Raw genomic sequence first — 20,593 nt, 5'->3', positions numbered from 1 at the left:
TTAAAAGGCTTGAAACAGGATCTGTCCAGAGGCTGGAGAGCTTGCGTCGTATGATTAGGTAAGCACACTAAAATTATGTCATGGGCAGCAGCAAAATCGAGCATTTCTATACAACATTGATGGGCCCATCCATTATAAGAAGTACTTTGCCAGGTGGTTTCCGTGGTGTGAAATGCTCTACCAACTAGAGCTACTCTTTTGGCTGGGTACCCGGGTACTCGATGAGACCCAAGGGTAGACATAATTTCCCGGATACCCATGAGACACCCGAGTAAATGAGATAGTTGAGAATTCCGATTTGACAGCCGATCGTCTTTCGACTTTCGATCATTTTCGGCTAATATCAGTAATGAACTTCAGGCAATTGAACGTGGTATTGTGAGCGCGTTACGATTATGAAGGGCGCCTTTTATGAATAACTGTAAATTATGTGCAGTACACGAAATGCCGTATATTAAATTCTCTAATCTGCTGCTGCTGGGACCCGAAGGAGAGAGGAGGGATTAATGAATGACTAATGTTCGTTGGGCAATATAAGCAAAGTGCTTGAAACGCCATCCTGTGTAAAAACACAGGAAAAAAAAAAAAAAAAAATTCTCTAATAAATTTGCTGATGCATTCATGTTACTTGCATTGTCATGCACCACAGCAATTAATTTATTTGTAATGTTCCACCTTGCTACATTCCTATTTCCTATTATAACGGCTGTGATGTTTTCGGCGGTATGTCGTCCTTGTATAACAGTGCTGTTCAGGAGTTGCCCGATAGAGCAACCGGTCAGACAGCCCGGGGCAAACACTCGCTGGCGGCGGGGAAGACACGCCTCCCCGGGCAATAAGGTACAGATACACGCATCTACGAGCCTGTACTCCCGCCACAACCATTCCTCCCCACTCCGCAGTAACGATAGCTGACGTCACTGCTCGGAGCTTTGCCCACAGCGTTTGCCCTGGGCAATAGCGGCTGCCCTTGCCCTGGAAACGATAGCCTGACCGGCGCTGCTGTATAACTATGTATATCATGCGTGGAAAATGTGAAACTTTTTAGCTCCCAATTATCTGTCATAAAATGCGCCGTTGGGGATAAATAGGAATCTTACGAACGTCAACAGTTCGCAATTTTTACAATCTGATCAAAAGACGTTCGAGGTATCATAGTCATAATTTCATAATCATAACGCGCAGACAATATCACATTTAATTGCTTGAAGTTTATTCCGTTTATTAGTGATGTTAGCCGAAAGAGGATAGGCTGTCAAATCGGAACTCTCAACTAACTCATTTACTCGGGTATGTCATGCATATGTTAGAAATTACTTTCTAAGGGTAGCAACGAGGCTCGATCCAGGACAGTTCTGGGGTAAGGACTGAGCGGTCTCTCACAGTTCGCATACCAGAAGGCATAGCCTTCCCCACTCCGTGGCCAGATCCTCCAGGAACAGAGTACCTATTCTTTGGCAATACGGTGTCAGGCTGTTTGCCATAACAAAACTCTCTCTCTCTACATTCAAACGAGCATTCCTTCGACACCTGATAGTTGGAAGACCCAAAGTGGTCGCCAGCTATCACCCGTCGCCAGGACTGTTTAGTCTCATGTACCCCCATTCAGGAACACATGCAGCCTAAGTCCCAGTCATAAACCATCGAAGGCAGGACAGCGTGGAGCCGTCCGTCCCCGATCTTACCCTTAAAATCGGTGATGCTAACACATACCCGGGTAGCCGGGTAATTTCTGTCTCCCTGGGTAGTTTAGTTTAGTTTATACGTGTGTCGGAGTGGCGTGATGCGCAGAGGCCACAAAGGGAGAAACATGTCCTAACGGACTTGCATTACCAAAAGGCATCTCCTTAACCCGACAGGGTGGTTTCCTCGATTTCTGACGTCGCGTCGGCTTTTTGTAGGCCCGGACTACTTGTTTGCCGCATGCCGACGGAGAGGTCTTACTCGCGAGTCCGCTTGTCATGGAGGATGCGCCGATCTATCCTAGCTTCGAACAGGGTCCTACACGCATCCTCTCGAGCGAGTGTACGAGTCATTGGCCGTTTCCTGCGCCGTTGCTCTGTAGCTAACTCAGTCTCGCGGGACTGTCCTAAGCGTTGATGTTAACCTATGACCAGATATTCCGGTGCCGTACCCAAGTTAGTTCCCTCGCATAATGCGTCACTCTGTGCTACTAATCCCAAGCGCGCGCCAGCGCCCCCGTCGTCCATCGACGTTAGTCGGTCACCACTACCCGTGGGTCCTTGATTTGTATGCGTGCTGCTGTCGAGCGTTCGAGTGGTCGATTTTTCGCTCCGATATGTGTGCCCTTCCCTGCCCACCTATCTCGCGGTAGCAGTTTCTACGTTCGACCTTGCCGGAAGAAGCCCCCCGTGTCCCCGGGCTCCGGCGACAGATGCCCGCATCCGTGGCGGTTTATCCGGGTAGCCGGGTAATTTTTGTCCAACCGGGTATCTCACGGGTAATTTTTGTCTACCCGGATATCTCACGGGTACCCGAGTACCCGACGGGTAGGGTAGTAACAGCTCTACTACCAACCACTGGTAAAATATTTCTGAAAAGATGTAGGACGACTTTCGATTCATGTACACTTTTGAACCTGAAGGAAGCCCAATCTCTATTCCAGAAACTTCTCTAACCCCTTTTATTATCAGCGAAGGGGGAAGGAAAACACCCTCAGCATTGCAACATGCTATGACTGAGACGTTTTCCCCTCTTTCACCTGAAGTCAAACATTGTACATCTTTTCACCCTTTCATCGCTAATACTTCTCCAGGATTGTTATTTAATTGACAACCGGTTTCGTCGACATTGAATATGTTTCCTGGTTTCGTGTAAAAATTATGCTCATCATATATTTTAGTGAGCAATTTGAAAAAATCAGCTACTTCTTTCTTATTCATGCCTGTAGCTCGAGTTAGTGACAAGCCTTCGGCCTGTCTAATGGAGAGTTCCTTATTCCTGTTCAAAAAGGAAATAAGCCAATTATAGCCTGTTAATCTAGATTTCCTATTGAATTTGTGCTGAATCCCTAATATTTCAGCGAATGCAAATGCTGTACTCCTGACTGTTGTCTTATCGGCAGCAAAACCAGCTTCCTGAAGACATTGAATGTGTGCAACTAGTCTTTTTTCGTTGTTACGACTCAGAATTCCTTGGGGGCCAAGCGATACCTTCTCAAAATTATTTGACTGCCTCTTCCGCCGAAAACTTGTGGAAGGTATCCCATAATGTCGAGAAGCTTCATTGGCTCGAAGTTCTCCGTTTTCAATTCTTCTAATGGCTTCTGTTAAATTTTGTATCGTCCATTGTCCTCTAATTGATCCTGATTTTCGGACATATATGATTAGCATCTTGTGAAACAAGAAATTGAAAACAATTAATATAGGAATAATATCTGAAGGAATAGATTAGGTCTATAAAATTAATAATGTAATGCATCTAGCATGTTCGTTATGAATTCAATTTATTTTTAATTTATATTTCCTCGTAAAATATTGTAAATTTTAGGGGGAACACCACTGTGAAGGCCGGAAAAGTAAGCCATTTTTATCATATAATATTTTTGTTACTTACCTTTAGTACAATGTCTGACGAGACTATAAAAAGAATCAGTAGAAAAATATGCGTATATTTTAATATATTAATTAATCTTCTAGACCCCTCACGCGTGCTAGTAGGATGTGTAACTATGGAACAGCAGCTCCGAAATCAAATTTCATTTTTTTTACAAACTATATTAGTGTAGTTTCCATTGCACGTACGGATGTTTTATTTATTTATTTATTTATTTTACGGGACGCACCCTTTAGTTACAAAAAAAACATAGCTAACAAGGGGAGGACACCATGTGGTAGACACCGATTTTTATGAGCCTTGGCACGATGGATCTATATCGAAAATAAATAAATAGGTGTGCGAGCATTTCTGCCAATGGGCCTTAATAGATATATTTACATGGAAATTATTAAAAATTTCATAGTGGCCGTGGGGTTTTAATGGGTAAAAATCCCATGTTACCCTGGCGCCCCCGGGAGATTCCCCTCTGATGGAGTCGGGATGCGTTTTGGAGATTTCCCCAAATTAAAAAAAAATTATAGAAAAAAATAATTAAGAAAAAAATGTATAAAGTTTTAACGTGGAGACATCTTCAAAAGGCACCCCGACGCCTCCAGAAGGGAATCTCCCGCGGGCGCCTGGGTAGTGTCGGATTTTTACCCACTAAAACCCCACGGCCACTATGAAATTTTTAATAATATCCATGTAAATATCTCTATTATTAAGGCCCATTGGCAGAAACGCTCGGACACCTATTTACTTATTTTCGATATAGATCCATCGCGCCAAGGCTCATCAACATCGGTGTCTACCACATGGTGTCCTCCCCTTGTAAGTAAGAGACAGTCTGTAATAATAAGCCTATATGACGGACGAGAAAAATATGCACATAGTCGTTTCACGGCATGTACACAAGAGTAGAACATAGAATAAGATATATACATAAAAAACTGCCTTAAACAAAAAAGAAAGAGATATATACATAAAAACATAGAGATGTGGTTTGATTTTCTATTGAAAAAAAAAATCAGAAAAAAGAGAGGAAAAATAGTAATAGCAAAGGTAAAAGTAACAATAACGCTATGGTAGTTTACGCTCTAGCTCAGTAATCACTTGCGCCTTGAGTCGTTGAAGCGACCCATTAAAAAGGTCTAAACAGGAGAAGAAAGAGTTCGCCGTTTCGCAGCATCTATAAATGGGGTCACGCGTACCGTAATGAGATTTAGGACAGCCTATTCGAAAGTAGAGCTTACGACGTATGTTACGCGACATCGCACACAAATTGATAGAACCCAGTAAATCCATAAGGCGATTCGGGTATTTAAGATGTTATATAGGAAGCATGTCACATAACTTAAAGTGATCACATGTCTAGCAGCCCAAGTTCGGTACGCATAGCCCCGTAATCATGTTCAGTACAGCTCATAGGAGTTCCCCTATTAAATGCGGCAAAGCGTAGAAATAGGTGCTGCATCCTTTCCAGATACCTGAAATCTTTAGCACATAAGGGATAGTATATTACGGAGCAGTAGGTTAGATGCGGTAATACGATAGTTTGATACAATGTTTTCAGAGTGAAAATACGCTTGAAATCGGAAGCTGCGCGTTTAATAAAATATAGAGCTCTCGATGCCTTTGTTTTGATCGAAAACAAATTTTTTTAAATACGCTGGAAAAACTGTCGATCTGATTCGCGGATTTTCGAAACTTTTTCTTCTAAAGTGCACCATTTTTACAAAAATAATTTGTTTAAACATCGGTACGTGCAACGGAAACTACACTTATATAGTTTATAAAAAAAAAGAAATTTGATTTCGGACCTGCTGTTCCATAGTTACACATCCTACTAGCGCGCGTGAGGGGTCTAGAAGATTAATTAATATATTAAAAATGGCCGTCACAGTGGTGATTCCCCCTCAACTGATAGAATAAAAATTTAGAAAGTGAGTCATCTCTCATCAGGGCCGTTCCTGGGTTGTTGCGGGGGCACCTTCTGCACCCCCGCTAGAAACGGCCCTGTTTCTCCTCCTTAATTTGAAAGTCAGCTATCTCTCCAAATTATACATCCACCGTCTCTCCTCCTTTCTACAGGAAGAGGTAGTCTTCTACTTAGCTTCGCAAGGAAAGGTTAATATGACCAAATACTTTTGCTGTATTGTCCCTAAATACCTCTACTATCTTATTACCTGAAATATTAAACGAAAATTAACTTAGAAGTATATTTAAAATACGATCCTGTACACCATTGTTTGATAAAAGAGGTTAAATGTAGCGTCCACTTACCTTCTGTAACCTGTAAATCGCGGAAAACACAGAAAGAAGCGTTGTAACCACGGGGTAATAGACAGGTGTTCCAACTCCTGTCCAGAATGTGTGACTTTTTCGTCCTAGTTCTTCTGGTGGCCGGCAGATTTCGTGGCTGTTGTAAAGGCATTTACATATATATACAGGCCTGGTATGGAATTCCTACTCGTAGTGGAAGGGGAATGTCAAACCAATCGACGCCATGGTTCAGTCAAATGACAGCGTCATCGCGCGCATGCGTGGCATGTTCCCCCTCCATTACGTGTTGGATTTTTCTGGCAAGCCCAGTAATACCATTAAAATCTCTACTACGCCAATCTCATTAACACATATGTATATGCCTTCTAAATCACGAAGCCTCTCGCGGCGGCCAGGGGAACTAAACAGAAATCGGCACACAAAATCGCTAGGGTAAAAGGTACAGAGTCGGAACACCTGTCTATTACACCGTGGTTGTGACGCTATTCAGTCAACTGTTTGACTTCTAGAAAAGCAAGTGTTCTGGACCTTAACGCGCTCTTGCGTCTCAGATCTGAAATATAACGACTCGACCGACTCTCAATACATTTTTTATCCTTGTACACACACACAGATTTAAATTGTATTCTTTATTGACGGAGAGCTGGTAGCTGTTCTTGTTAGTGCTTGTCAATCAATACTTTTTCTTGCATATGCAATCGAATATGTTTTATGCGACAGAAACATGTATGTACTATAATATCACAACCACAGATTCATCGCAAAATATGTTATGAAATTATCAAATACGATTTTGGTGGAACTGAATTTACTGAAAGATTTTTAATACTAATAAGCCATGAGAGAAAAAAGTAAATCTAATAAAGGTGATATTATAAGTAAACACGACAAAAGAAACACTGAATACATGTGGCATATCGTTTAAAAAAATGGGCCCATTTTTAGTTGATCGTTAATTAGCTGAGTTTACGACACTTTTCAGTGCGTTCAGGTAACTTTTCTTTTAACAGTATATCCACATAAATTTCAATCGTGTGACAAAAGACCAATAATAGGTATCTCGTAACAGCGTTTATGATCGTAATTACACAGTCCAACAAAATGAAACTTTTCTTTCTGTTCCGCAATATCCACTGGGTGGCATTTGTAGAGTTTTTCGCCCTGAATACGAATCCGCCAGCAGAATTGCTCTACCACCCTCAGTTTTTGAAAAACGTGAGCTTTTGTAAAAAAAATACGATTTTGAGCAAAAGTGAGGTATTGCGTGAAAACTAAGAACGCTAGAAAGTTCAACTTAGTCTGAAAAGATAGAGGAGAGTTGCCTAAATACATCAGTGTATATAGTTATTAAATTTGAATGTTTTGAATTGTTGTAAATGACCATCAAAGTTTGAAAAAGTGTCGAAGTGCATGGTTTCCACGTAATATTTTTGGATTTTTACGAAAAATTGTTTACCTAGCCCGAAAAGCTACCTAGCATCGGATTCAGTAGCATTTCTGAAGAAGGACATTTCCATCCAGGAAAAGTGTGGGAACGGTTTTTAACTCGAACTGGTAGAGAAAATATCCATCGGCAACGCGTTCACGGTGTTTTGCCGCCTGGCGGCCATTGCTCGCCTGGCGCGACTCGTCAGGGCCGTCGCTACGCGTAATCGACGCCGATGGTACCGTTTCAGTGGACATCGACTTTCTATATGTATCATCCTTATTTTTTTTTCATGTATTCATAGATACACTGTAATTCTCAGCTTGTCGTAGCACACGTTTTATTCGATGCAAAGGAAGACTTTCTGGACTGCTTAGCACGACTGACTCGAATGATTTTGAAGACAAAACTGAGTTCTGACTTAGAAGACCAGAGCATTTCAAGATAATTATTATTTACTGATTGTATCGCGCGCTCGGGAGAGATGTCAAGCAGTGTTTATATGTACAGTATTGTCTCGTTAGCGGCTCACTGGTCGGGACCGGCGTTAAGCCCGTATCGTGATCAGAGCCCTAATTCCGTGCCAACGTTTCTCGCTCCCTCCTTCTGATGCCTGACACTCCGTCCTTTGCGTGCGCGACGGGCGTGCGCAATGGTCGCGATCAGTTAGCGTCGGCACGAGACCGCTTCTGTGCGAGCATAACGCAGGCCCGACGCAAGTTTTTTTGCGCCCTAGGCGAACTTGTTAAATTGCACCCTTTACTATATTACATTTATTTGAGATTATTGATGACCTTACACTGAATTATTATTCGTAATTTAAAACAGTTGCAGTACAATTTGTAGTATTTTATTTAAAAATTTATTTTCAACAATATTAACAATGAAAATACCATTTTGCACTACAAATTGTACTGCAATTGTTTTAAACTACGAATAAAAATGCAGCGTAAGGTCATCAATAAGTTCAAATAAATGGAATATAATAAAGGGTGCAATTTGACAAGTTCGCCTAGGGCGCAAAAGAGACTTGAGCCGAGCCTGCATTATGCTCACACAGAAGCGGTTTTCGTGTCGACGTTAACTGCTCACGACCATTGCACACGCCCGTCGCGCACGCAAAGGACGGAGTGTCAGGCATCAGAAGGAGGGAGCGAGACAAAACATCAACACGTCGTCTGTCTCCTACCGTCTTCGCTCGCTTCCAGTGCCCCTGACTCTCTCTCGTTCCATCTCGCTCTCACCTTCGCCGGACAAGAGTGAGGCAGAAGTGGTGGGGATAGCGAAAAGTCCGTAACGTGTACACCAAATTGAGCCGCTAACGAGACAATACTGTATATTGAAAGGGCGATACCTACGAACTCTTACTTTTCCGTCTTCCCTAAACCTCAAAAATGTATATTACTTTCGTATCTCATACTGTGTTTCAGAAATATTGAATAATGAATTTATTAAAAAAAGATGCCTAAGTAATACTTATATAGGCTTCGCGTTGGCTTCAAATACTGTTTTACCCATGAAGCAATCTGCACAGACAAACGCCGGATATATCCAGTATCCACGAACCAACCCGCAGAGACGAAGGCCGGATATATCCGGTATCCACGAAACAACCCGCACATACGAACGCCGATTAATCTGGGTATAGATTAGTCTGGGCCAGTGATCCACTGTTTCATTTCCAATCAAACGATTTGCTTGATCAGACCGGACCGCCGTAGCGAAAGGGTTGAGTTTCAACTATTACCATATTTGGAAAAGTGTTCTAAATCTGGTCAAATCATAATTATAAAAATCTTGTAAATTCATAAACAATTGTGTTTGTTTTTATACGGTTCCATATTAACAAGTCATACGTAGGTATTCATGCATTGAAGATCGAAATTGTTTAAAACTGAGACTGATCGGGAAAAGTTTGTTTAAATCCGTGAATAGTATCTACGAATACATGAAAAAAATAAGGATGATCCATATAGAATGTCGGTGCCTACTGAACAGTAACATCGGCGTCAATTACGCGTAGCGACGGCCCTGATGAGTCGCCCCAGGCGAGCAATGGCCGCCAGGCGGCAAAACACCGTGTACACGTTGCCGATGGATATTTTCTCTATCAGTTCGAGTTAGAAACCGTTTCAACACTTTTCCTGAATGGTTTCTTCTTCAGAAATGTCTAAAGAATCCGATGCTGGGTAGCGTTTTCGGACTAGGTAGGGTCATTCGGGGGAATATGTCACAGTTAACCTAGAAACGCGATATTTCGCAAGTATAAATAAATACAGGGAAAAAGATAAAACCATATGAAAGTGTAACTAATACTGTGTATTGACTAATAAGTAGAGATATGTAAGTTTTATAGTTCAATCAGAAACGTACAAATACAAAAGTCCTCGAAAGTGGCATATTACCCAGGTGGTGGGTGAATATGCCACAAGTTCTGAGGGTAATATGCCACAAACAATGAAGTGCGAACTAATCACTGAAATTTTGGAAAATCAACGATATTTTAAACTATTTAAGCTATTACTAACTAATAACAAATATTTGAACTCAATGAAACGTAAAATACATTTGAAAACATAGCTATTTCTTACAAACTAAACAGTCTCCAATCTCTACGCAGTCTTCATGAACCCACTTTTTGCAACAAGTAGTTTTTACCCAGTCACATTTAGGTCCTTTTCTATCATAAAAATAGAGTTCACATATTGCACAGTAGTTGTCATTTTCTGCATCAGTCGAATCGTCATAAGAAATATCTACTACATTCTCAAAATTTGTTCTTCGGTTTTTATTTCTAGAACAGCTCCTATTACTCTTCCCAAGGCTTTTATTCCTTCGTATTGTCTTTGCTACTGGTAGTTCTTTCTTCAGATTCTCCTCTCTTTTCCTGTTTCTTTGTCTCACATGTTCAATGTTTTCCGCACTTGTTAAAATCATTGCATGTTGTTTCCTTTTAGATGGTTTTGGTTTTGTCAATGTTGGAACCGGGGCAATAGTTTGAAACGCAACTTTATTGGAAAATGATGGATAATGAGTAGGTGTTCCACTTAGACTTTCAATATTAGGAGCGTTATCATGAGATGCAACTGGAACTTGCAATACAGTACTTTGGTTTTCTTCACCCTGAACGTGAACTGCATCAGTATTACAAGTTGGTCCTGAATCGACCAAAATATTGCACGGTTGGCCGTTATCAACAGGAACAGTGCTTACAGGTGGCATTGAGTGGTCAAGAGCATTCTGTGATATTGCGAAAGCGTATTCAGGAATTGCGTTCTCATTAAAAGGATGTATCCCACATGCTTTAAAACCTGAAGATCCATTGCTTATTGTAGCTGCCCTTGTCCAGGCTTCATTTAATAGCGTGCTAAACTAATATCTTGTAACTCTTCGGCCTGGATGGTTAAAAACCCATGAAGAAATTGCAGTCCGCCAAGCTGATTTTAAAGATTTGAAAACTAAGCGATCCAGGGGTTGCAAGTAGTGTGTCGTGTGACTAGGAAGACACAACAGAATTATGTCATTACTTGCTGCAAAATCAAGCATGCGAATATTGGAACAATGAGAACTGTGGCCACCTAAGATGAGCAATACTTTGCCATTCTCTTTTCTTGGATGAAAGTGTTCCTTAAGCCAGTGCAAAAAAATATCAGCATTTGCATAAGCAGACTGTGGGCTCATGTGTACATAGGATCTTGCTGGCATGCCATCTTCAAATTCGAGTTTTTTACGTACCCCTTTAAGTATATTCGAGCCACGTAGCATCAGCGTATACGTATACGCGATGTAGCAAACAAAGCGTTTCAACCAACTTTCGTCCTTGAATCGGCAAGAAGGAAGTTTTTGCGGGTATAGTTGCCTCCAGTAGGCATTCGTTCAGGGTGGTCTGGTGCGTTTGAACGCTAATAAGCACCGTACGTTGAAATAATAATGAATTTATGAATCGTGTACTGAGACAGACTCGGGAAATGACAGAATCAGGCTTCAAGGATTCTCCGTCAACGGCGCTGATGGTATATTCGCGCCATGTAGCATCAGAACCGGTGGAAGGCCAAGGTAGCCGATAAATGTAGGAAAGACATAGTTGCCGATACGTATGGAGAGTCGCATCGCGCTGTTGCCGCATTTCCCCTATTACTATTTTGTCGTCAGGGAGGCTTGAACGAATCACGGCGAAGCGGCTGGAGAACAAAGATGGGCAAAGAAAATATCCGGATAAACTCAAATAAAAGACACTTTATGTTTATCCGTTATTCGAAGCTTCGAATAGCACGAGTTATCTTTATTCCAAACACCACGGATAAATAAATTTATTCCAAGTGAATTTACTCGACGGCGAAAGATAATTTTTTTATTCAAAGATAAGTTTTTTATTCGAAGAAAGTTTATTCGAACCGTTGAATAAGGTTTTCACCTTTATCCATAGTTTATTCGGGTTTTATTCGAAGGCTTCGAAATTTCAAATAACTTTCGGCAGCGTGTTTACCCGGACCGGCGCAGTCTCACTTCGTGCTGAGGACTTGGGCTGTTCGGCGACGGCTTCTGATCTCGAAAGGCATACACTGTTGCTTGCTTTGGATTATGTATTAATAAAATGTAATACGTAACGTTTTCGGTAACATACCGCTGAGATTTTCCAGATTTAAATGAGTTCAAACACAGTATAAATCGGATTATTTCTAGAACAGTACTACCTAGATAATTAAATATAAATGTAACATTTCTAATCTAATAATGCTAAAAATAATCCGATTTATACCGTGTTTAAATTCATTTTCATCTGGAAAATCTCAGCAGTATGTTACTGAAACGTTCATGCTGATACGATAGAAAATGTGAAAGTTTTACATTCTATTAAAACAAATAAAATAAACAATCATTGAATGATCATATCATTATATTTTTTCACAAGAAAATATAAATATTGCCCTCTCTGCATATGTTACATTTCGCTCATTTGCTGCAACAACAACATAGATAACTCAAAATTCACGACTTTTGGGGAAACTGGTTCAAAAGTTTTGTTAGACAACAACCGATTTTTCTATACTAATAACTCAAAAACTGCAAATTTTTAGTTGTGTTGTTGTTGCAGCAAATGAGCGATTTAATTACGAGCGATCTGGCAAAATTACAGAAAGACCGTCAGTGGGGAAGAGGAATTACACAGAATGAGAGAAGATAATAAGAATTGCGAAGTTTAGAAGGGATATTGATACGCAAATAAGTATTGTTTCATCCAGAGATGGGCATTATATATTATTGAAATAATCTATCAAATTGAAGAGACTTTATCTTTATTCGTCGTCAAATAAAAATAACCCAGAGTTATTTTTATTTGAATCGCCACGGATGAATCAGTTTATTCGATGGGAATTCGTCCATTGGCCACAAATAATTTTTTTAATCCTTCATTCTTGATGTCCCCCGAAGTCCGAGCCGAGCGACATTGTATCGATCATCCGTCTAACCTGCCGAATGGAGTTGCTCGGCGATGTATCATCGATTATGCAGAAACAGAATTCCTTTATTTTTCATCGTATGAATTGTACCGCGTTATTAGGACTATAAAGTGTCATTTAAGACGAAAAAATGTTTTTTTTTAACCTGCAACGCGGCCCTTATAAGGAATGGTAATAATCAAGTGAGTAATTGCAGCAACGACTATGCACGATGAGTCACGAGATCTAGAATATTCGACTATCACTGGTAGATTTCAAGATACAAAGAAATCTATATAGAACATAATTATTTAAACCATCCAAAGGAAGAATCATAATGCATAGATTTCTTTCTATTAAGATTATTTATTGTTTTCTGAATTTTCAGGGTGATTACAGTGAAACCTCGTTACCAGCTCGTTTCTACCATGCGTTAGCTTAGAGCATATATACATGGAGGTCTCATTGAGAGCTTGAAACTGTCGCCAAGATGGTGCGAGCGAGAGAAGTATAGAGGTCCCAATCGATCGTAATGCGCATGCACCGATATCGCCGGCCACGATCCGGTATCGGTATTGGCGTATGCGCATTACGGGCGATTGAGAATCTATATATACTTCTCACGCTCGCATGATGTCTTTCTCTCTCGCACGATATCGGCGCATGCGCATTACGGTCGATGGGGTCCTCTATACTTCTCTCTCTCGCACAGTTCGCACATGTCTTTCTCTCTCGCGTGAGGTTGGCGACAGTTTCGCGGCAGTCAACTTTAGGCAATGAGACCTCCATGTATATATGCTCTAAGGCCGGTATTCATAGTCGCAACTTATTCTTAAGCAAATGCTAGCTACTAGGTTAGTAGAGGTTGCTTAAGAATAAGTAGCGACTATGAATACCGGCCTAAGTGCCTTAGGAGTCTGGCGACTATCCCCACCATTTCTTGGAATCCTTCGGACAGTGTGAGAAAACCCAATGAGCGAGCGAGAGGAAACGAAAGAGTCGACGACAACTTCGTGTCGACTCTTTCGTTTCCTCTCGCTCGCTCATTGGGTTTTCTCACACGCGCTATTGGCCACGCGGAATAGTGTCCACAGCGCGTTAGTAGCCCGCCTGCCAGCCCCGTTCATTGGGCTGGTAACGAGGATTTACTGTAATATGTGGTTAAATTTGTCTTAAAAACTACTATAATACAACATTAACGATTTTGACAACTTAAAGAAAAATGATCGGCTTTAGGACCATTTAAATTATGTTCTCTACATTTTTTGGTATCTTCAAGTCTAACAGAGGTTATCGGATGTACATAGTGCTCCTCGTGACTGATCTTCTTCTATAATATAGTCTTTTATTGACTAATACGGAGAAACTGTAAGATACTTCAACAGCTAACAATTAGAGATTAAATATGCCATAGGCAAGCCCGGATTAAAATTTTTGGGACCCAGGGCTATCAAACCTTCGGTGAGCCCCGTAGTTGAAAAACAGAGGGGGGGGGAGGTAAAAATTTAAACAATCAAATCTCAAAAATGGTGAAAATTTAAATAGATATCATAAAGGAACTTTAAACAATGAACTTTTAAACAGGGGTTGAAAAAGTTATGATATCGGTTTCGGTTCTCGAAACAGTTATGAGAACCGAAATAATCTTGACACAGTTACAAGTGAAAACGGTTCTGGCCTATATCGGTTTCGATTCCGGTTCTACAGAACCGATATTATATCGGTTATACAGTAAACTCTCGCTATGGGCTGGGCTTGCTTCAACCATGCGTATGCGCCTTTTAAATTATAATTAAATAATAAATCTGTGAAGAATAAATTGATTCTCAAAAGTAGTTTGAAATAATTTTTTTTTTAAGTTACGTTTAAGTTAAACCCTTATTAATGTGGGGTGCCCCCTTAAGTGTTTAAAAATTTAAACAAAATATAAATTGTGTATACATACCGAAATTGTTGCAGAGCAACTTCCAACTATACGTCGCATTTTCATTCTGTCATCGCACGTTTTAAAATACTTACGAACAATGTCGCATTTCTTTCGGCCCATTATGTCGGTATATTTTTAAATATCACTAATTTTTGTATTAATTGTACACTATCACTAATATTAATCTGACACTTCATTTCAAGTATTGCTAACACTAACAATAATAACTTTCCTAATATGTACAAACTTACTACTAATTTTATATTAATTATTTTTCTCTTTTCAATACTTAATTTACAGATGCTGTCTTTCATTTCGGCTTTTCCTGCATTGATGGAGTTTTGAAATGAGAGACACCAGATAGAGAGGCCCAACGATAAAAAAACTTATAAACAAATCGAATTTCCATTAAAAAATGTGACATTCATCGTAAATATTTTAGAACGTACTACGCATACCCGATGCGTAACAGACAGGATACACTACTGTTATAAAACCAATATATAACCGTTACGGAACCGATATAATATCGGTTCTGCAGAACCGTAACCGAAATCGATATAGCCAGAAATTTCGGTTCCTTATAACAGTTATTCAGAATATCGGTTATTCATAACTGTTTCAGTAAGAACCGATATATAACAGTTTGAAACAGTTATTCTCGGAACCGTTTCAACCCCTGCTTTTGAAATAAAAACATTAAATTGGATGTTGTGGAACTCATAGACAATTTATTTGATGCAACATTTCTAATGAAGACAGAGTGAGCTAATCGCTTAGAACAGGGCCCTCCTGGAAAGTGGGGCCCGGGGCTGCTGTCCCCCCCCCCCCTAGCCATCCTTTAATCTAGGCAGGGCTATAGGTTCAGCGAATATTTAAAACTTTCCAACCCCATTTTGACAAACCTTTCTACCGCTGTCGCGCACTATTTCACTCGCAAATTAACATCTTCGATTTACTTGTATAAATGATATTATCTTTTTCTAGCACGAAGGGATGCCATCAAAATGGGCTTGGATTATATTTAATCTCGTCGTTTACGCGGCGGCGTCGTTGGAAAATGATACAACTAAGGCTTTCATAGAATTGACTGAATTTGCATACGAGGATATTTGTTCCAGTACTGGCGAAACGGAATGGGCGTTTATTAATTCTCCATCAAATGAAACATTGTCGATATGGGTACGTTCTTGGCAAAATAAATCTAATACATTGTAATTGTTTCCAATTCAAAAAGATACCCTAAATACATATGTATATCTATATTCTAAATAACATGGTTATATGTGTCGTAGGAAGAGAAGTTAAATTTTTATGCCACTTTCAAAAAGGCGCAAAGAGACGAAATTGTCAACTCTTCAAAGATTGATATAAGTGATCCATTGTTGCAATACAAATACGATATCGCTGAAAAAGTAGGTGACGCTTTGCTGGAGAGTGCCGATTTAAAAACAGTAAGATAAAGTTACGCCAATGCGATTTAAATAATTATATACTTAAATAGGTTTAAAAAATATATTTTATAAATGTTTATAGCTCGTTCACTTTGCTGGGACAGCAGAGTTACTAAGATTATCTAAGTATAGTACTGGACTTTTGAATAATTATACACGTAAAGGTATTATTTTAATTTTATATATATGGTATGAGACTGTACTTCTGAAGGGCACTGGTGGCCGATCGAAATGAAACTCGGTAATGCGGCAGGTGTGGAAAGACTGCAAATATAAAATTTTAGCTTCGGCAATTAATGCATTCAAAAGATAAAGGGGACAGAAAAGGGCACACCTTACAGATTTTCTTAATCACTTTTCCACGGCCTCCCCTCTTAACAATACTTCTGTTGACTTATCTCGACGCAACGCATTCCACTTTCCAACTTGTCCTGGGTATTATAGTTGACATTCCTCAACTTCTCGTATATTATTACATGTACAGATTTATTAATTATGCAGTTTTGTGCTTCTAAATATCGCTATGTGTAATAGTGAGCACCAGATGCGTACTGTATATATGTATATATTTATTTGTTACTTAAAATTTTGTTTTCTTTGTATCTGAGTTATTTTTATGTCCACAAAATTACCTTTTTTAACAAAAAAGGTACAAAATAGTGCGCCAAGTATACGCGCGCGCGCAAACGAACAAAAAAAACTGTCGTAAATTTATTAATGTGCTATATTTAGCTTTACAAAACTAATGATATACCAAAATTGCGCTAATTATAACAATGGCTATTTATACAAACAAAAAATGTATTGAATAATATTAAGTAGATTTATTTTTATTTTATACAAATAAATATTTCAATACCAATAAATATTTTATTCAAAATACTTGGCGCTGCACCCCGAATTGGTGTTGCTAAACTGAATAAAGTTTTTTTTTTGTTCGTCTGCGTGCGCGTGTATTCTTGGCGCACTTTTTTGTACCTATTTTTAAAAAAGGTTATTTTGTGGAAATTTCATAAATGTTGTAGTGTTTATTGATGACTGGATAATTCCCCCCCCTCGAGGTAATTTTTTTTTAAATATATTGTATTGTCATCCAAACTACGCACGCCTGCAAAGCTTCAAGACAATTTAATTTTGGTGGAATTGGATTAAATTTCAGTTTTCAGATATGAACCAAACATACAAGAAGCAAACAGAGTATCGAAGCTGAATAAAATCGTTTAATTAATATAACACTATGTCACAATAACTTTTTTTCTCTGACGTAGATCAAACTGCATCATCTTCTGCTTCGATTATCTGTAAATATATAAAATCCGCATTTTAGTTACAACATAACGTAGAACTTTTATAGAAATAGAAGAGTGGCCCTTTGCTATAGTAAGTGTAGAGACTACAAAATGTGTCCGAAGGAGGTGAGAGCGTATGGCAGAAAATCTTGTTGCAGGAAATTTAAATGCTAATGGTAATTCAGCGAAAATGAACGAAGAGATCCAATATTTTTAACGCACAACTTATTGGTATTGGAATAAAATTAATTTAGTATGTTTATTAGTGAATTAAAATATTGTTAATGAGAAACTAATAAAATAAATTAATAGCGTGGCAACTACTATGGATTTTAAAGTATTGCGAATGTCTTTCACAAAAGATTAAAAAGAATCAAGGAAGATGTAAGTCTATACTATGTGATGTAATACACGTTTGCGTACAGTTCACATTTACTGACGCAAAAGTGACTTTTTCTACGCAAAAGTGTGTTGCATCACTTTGTTCGTCTTGACGAGAGAAAGGTTCTAACGTTTTTATTTTTTTTAAATAATGATTTTTAAGCAATAGTAGATCGGGATGCGACCGCCAGGCGGCGACCGGGCGAGCGCTTCTCGCTTGCGAGACAGCACCGCGGCGGGAATAAGTGGCCGAGGGCTCTCGAGTTTACAGATTGCAGACTACAGATTATGAATCAGGCACGCTAATATTTCGGGCAAAGCTGAGACGGGGGATGCTAGTTGACTATAATTTTTTTAATTCTTAATGCTATGTCTTTTGACAAAACTTGCCGATTTACCTTATTTAACAAATTTTCAGAAACTAGTGCGAAAGAAGATGCTCCTCTGTCTATCTAACCTTCTCTGGACAACCTCCAAGCCTGTGCATCCCCTTCATTTCTATCCAAGCTTGTGCATTCCCTTCATTTCTATCCAAACTTGTGTGTCCCCTTCATTTCTATCCAAGTCTGTGCGCCTCCTTCATTTCTGTAAGTTTTATACAGAAACTCTAGATTAAAAATAATTTGCTGGTATAAAAACATCTGTCAATTTATATGCAATTTATTACAATATATTATTTTGTACATGCGTGGTACAAATTTCCAGAAACTTGTGCGAAAGAAGATGCTTCTCTGTCGAACCTTCTCCGGACAACTTCCAAGTCTGTGCGTCGCCTTGGTTTCTATAAGCTCTACATAGTCTATTAAAAAATTTTGGCGACTTACCTTGTTAATTGAGTCAATAATTCAGTGTCCTATATGGTGTAAAAACTCGTGACATTTAAAAAATTTTGACAACTTACCTCATTTGACGCTTGGCAGGTTATGATTGATTGACACTAGCTAGGTTACGTTTACTTTGACAGATGTGCTCTCTGTCTGGCTGTCACGTGTCAACAATTTGTTACGCGATTGGCCGAAACCTTCATCGAATGAACGACGTGCCAGAGAGACATTTCCTCGCCCTTTCATGCTCCCCTCTTGTCCACACTTGACGATGGAGAATAAATCTTAACATAAAATTCGCCAAATTGCAACTTTACATCGAAATATCTCAGCTCATAAGGCACGTAGAAGCAAAACGAAGACACTTTTCTGATGTAAATTAACCCCAAGCTATCCATTAAGACCATTCAAAACTTAATCGGAGCAACCATTATTGAGATAGTCGAAGGGTTCTTCCAAAAAGTGCTCGGCGTAATTTAGGCACGGTCGTCTCGCGCTGAGCATTTACTTGCCTCGAGACGCTATCGCTATCTCTTGATAGTACACTACTGCAGTTCTCCTCACTGATTCTATCCTTAGCAACGGGACAGCTCGACGCTCGGCTGGTTGCTCGCAGCTAGGCGCTAAAACCTGCTCCTTGTGCACCCCTGCCCTAGAATAAACATTCCTTTTTTGGCGGCGTTCTTCCAACATAGGATGCACCCAATATCGCCTCTTCTTTTTTTTCAGTGTACTTCATAATTACAGCAATCTCCTCGACGTCCATTCTGTTTGGCCCTCTCTACGAAACGGATAGGTATCGAGTTGCTCGGTCTGGTCGCTTCGTTTGGTTGCCAAATTTCTGGTTTCTCGGCGACCAAGTTGCCGGCGACTGGTCGCAAGTGCGTAACGGGGCTAACTGTATCTTCCAAACGGGTGAATTCCCGAAACTAAAATTTTATATTTGGGGTCCGCTCACATTCTTCAAAAGATCCCTAAAATTTCATCTCGTTCGGCCATCGGTGCCTTTCGGAATAATATCCTGATATAACTAGTATGTAGTAATAATTACATGTATGTACGATTACTAAAAATATTAATATTTCCAGATCTGGATCATATACTGTCTCACAGCAAGGATGCTCAGCATCAAAACAGTATTTGGACAGCTTGGCATCAAGAATTAGCTCCACTAGTTACAAACTTTTCAACTATTCTCTTGCTCGTTGATAAAGCTGCAGAAGCAAATGGTTATTATTTAAAAAAATAATTTACCCTTTTCGTATACAGTAATTTTACAATTCGATTAAACATGAAAATGTTGTTAATTATACTTCAGATGCAAAAGATACTACAGAATACTGGGAACTCTTGAGTGGATACAATCATGGTTACAACAAAATTAAATATGAGTGGAGTAAAATTTCTAAGCTTCATAAAAAAATATTCAAGTTCATTAAAACTAATTTGTCGCATAAATACGAAGTTGCTATAAATGATACAATACCAGGTTATTTACTCGGTAAGTTACCAGCATAGTATACACGGATTTGTAAAATAACTTTTATTTGAGAAGTGTAACCTTTTGTGAAAGGGTCTTTACAAGGAATTGATTGGACTACCATATCGGTTGATGCAACACCTTATCCAGATTTAATGTACAATATTAAAAGGAATCTTTGGAAAAGGGTACAGAATATGATGATATATATATATATAAAATAAGAATAAATAATAAATTGTGCATTATACATTAGGGCGGAGCGATACTATATAGGCGAAAATTTGAGTTTTCAGTTGGCCTGGGTGCGGGATTTGTCTTTTAAGTAACCAAAAAACTGTAAAAAAAATTTAGAAAAATATTCATGTCTTCAGGTTCCTTTTTCTCCTAAAAATACTCATATAATCATATAATCATTTTTAGGAGAAAAAGGAACCTGCAGACATGAATATTTTTCCAAAATTTTTGTACAGTTGTGTTTGGTTAATCAAAAGACAACTATCCCACATCCAGGCCAACTGAAAATTCAA

General features: G+C 39.2%; 1 protein-coding gene and 1 long non-coding RNA gene across 3 annotated transcripts in view; one reads left to right on the top strand and one right to left on the bottom strand.

Moving 5' to 3' along the window:
- The window catches only part of LOC143371627 (angiotensin-converting enzyme), a 30,540-nt gene that overhangs the window by 6,145 nt on the left and 3,802 nt on the right, over positions 1 to 20,593 (top strand). For both annotated transcript variants that reach the window (XM_076817022.1, XM_076817021.1), the window contains exons 2-7: positions 15,623 to 15,817; positions 15,931 to 16,089; positions 16,172 to 16,253; positions 19,672 to 19,812; positions 19,902 to 20,084; positions 20,157 to 20,251. In XM_076817022.1, the coding sequence (XP_076673137.1) occupies positions 15,632 to 15,817; positions 15,931 to 16,089; positions 16,172 to 16,253; positions 19,672 to 19,812; positions 19,902 to 20,084; positions 20,157 to 20,251 (846 nt within the window). In that variant the 5' untranslated portion in view covers positions 15,623 to 15,631. The remainder of the gene's footprint in view (positions 1 to 15,622; positions 15,818 to 15,930; positions 16,090 to 16,171; positions 16,254 to 19,671; positions 19,813 to 19,901; positions 20,085 to 20,156; positions 20,252 to 20,593) is intronic.
- On the bottom strand, positions 18,111 to 19,647 carry LOC143371691 (uncharacterized). Its single transcript, XR_013086090.1, has 3 exons — positions 18,661 to 19,647; positions 18,427 to 18,558; positions 18,111 to 18,344 (listed from the first exon to the last, which is right to left on the bottom strand). It is a non-coding gene; the product is annotated as an uncharacterized LOC143371691 (long non-coding RNA).

The sequence above is a fragment of the Andrena cerasifolii genome, chromosome 7 (genome assembly GCF_050908995.1).
Source record: "Andrena cerasifolii isolate SP2316 chromosome 7, iyAndCera1_principal, whole genome shotgun sequence".
NCBI classification, from domain to species: Eukaryota; Metazoa; Arthropoda; class Insecta; order Hymenoptera; family Andrenidae; genus Andrena; species Andrena cerasifolii.
Note: the sequence above shows the minus strand (reverse complement) of the source record. Positions and strands in the feature narration are given on the sequence as shown.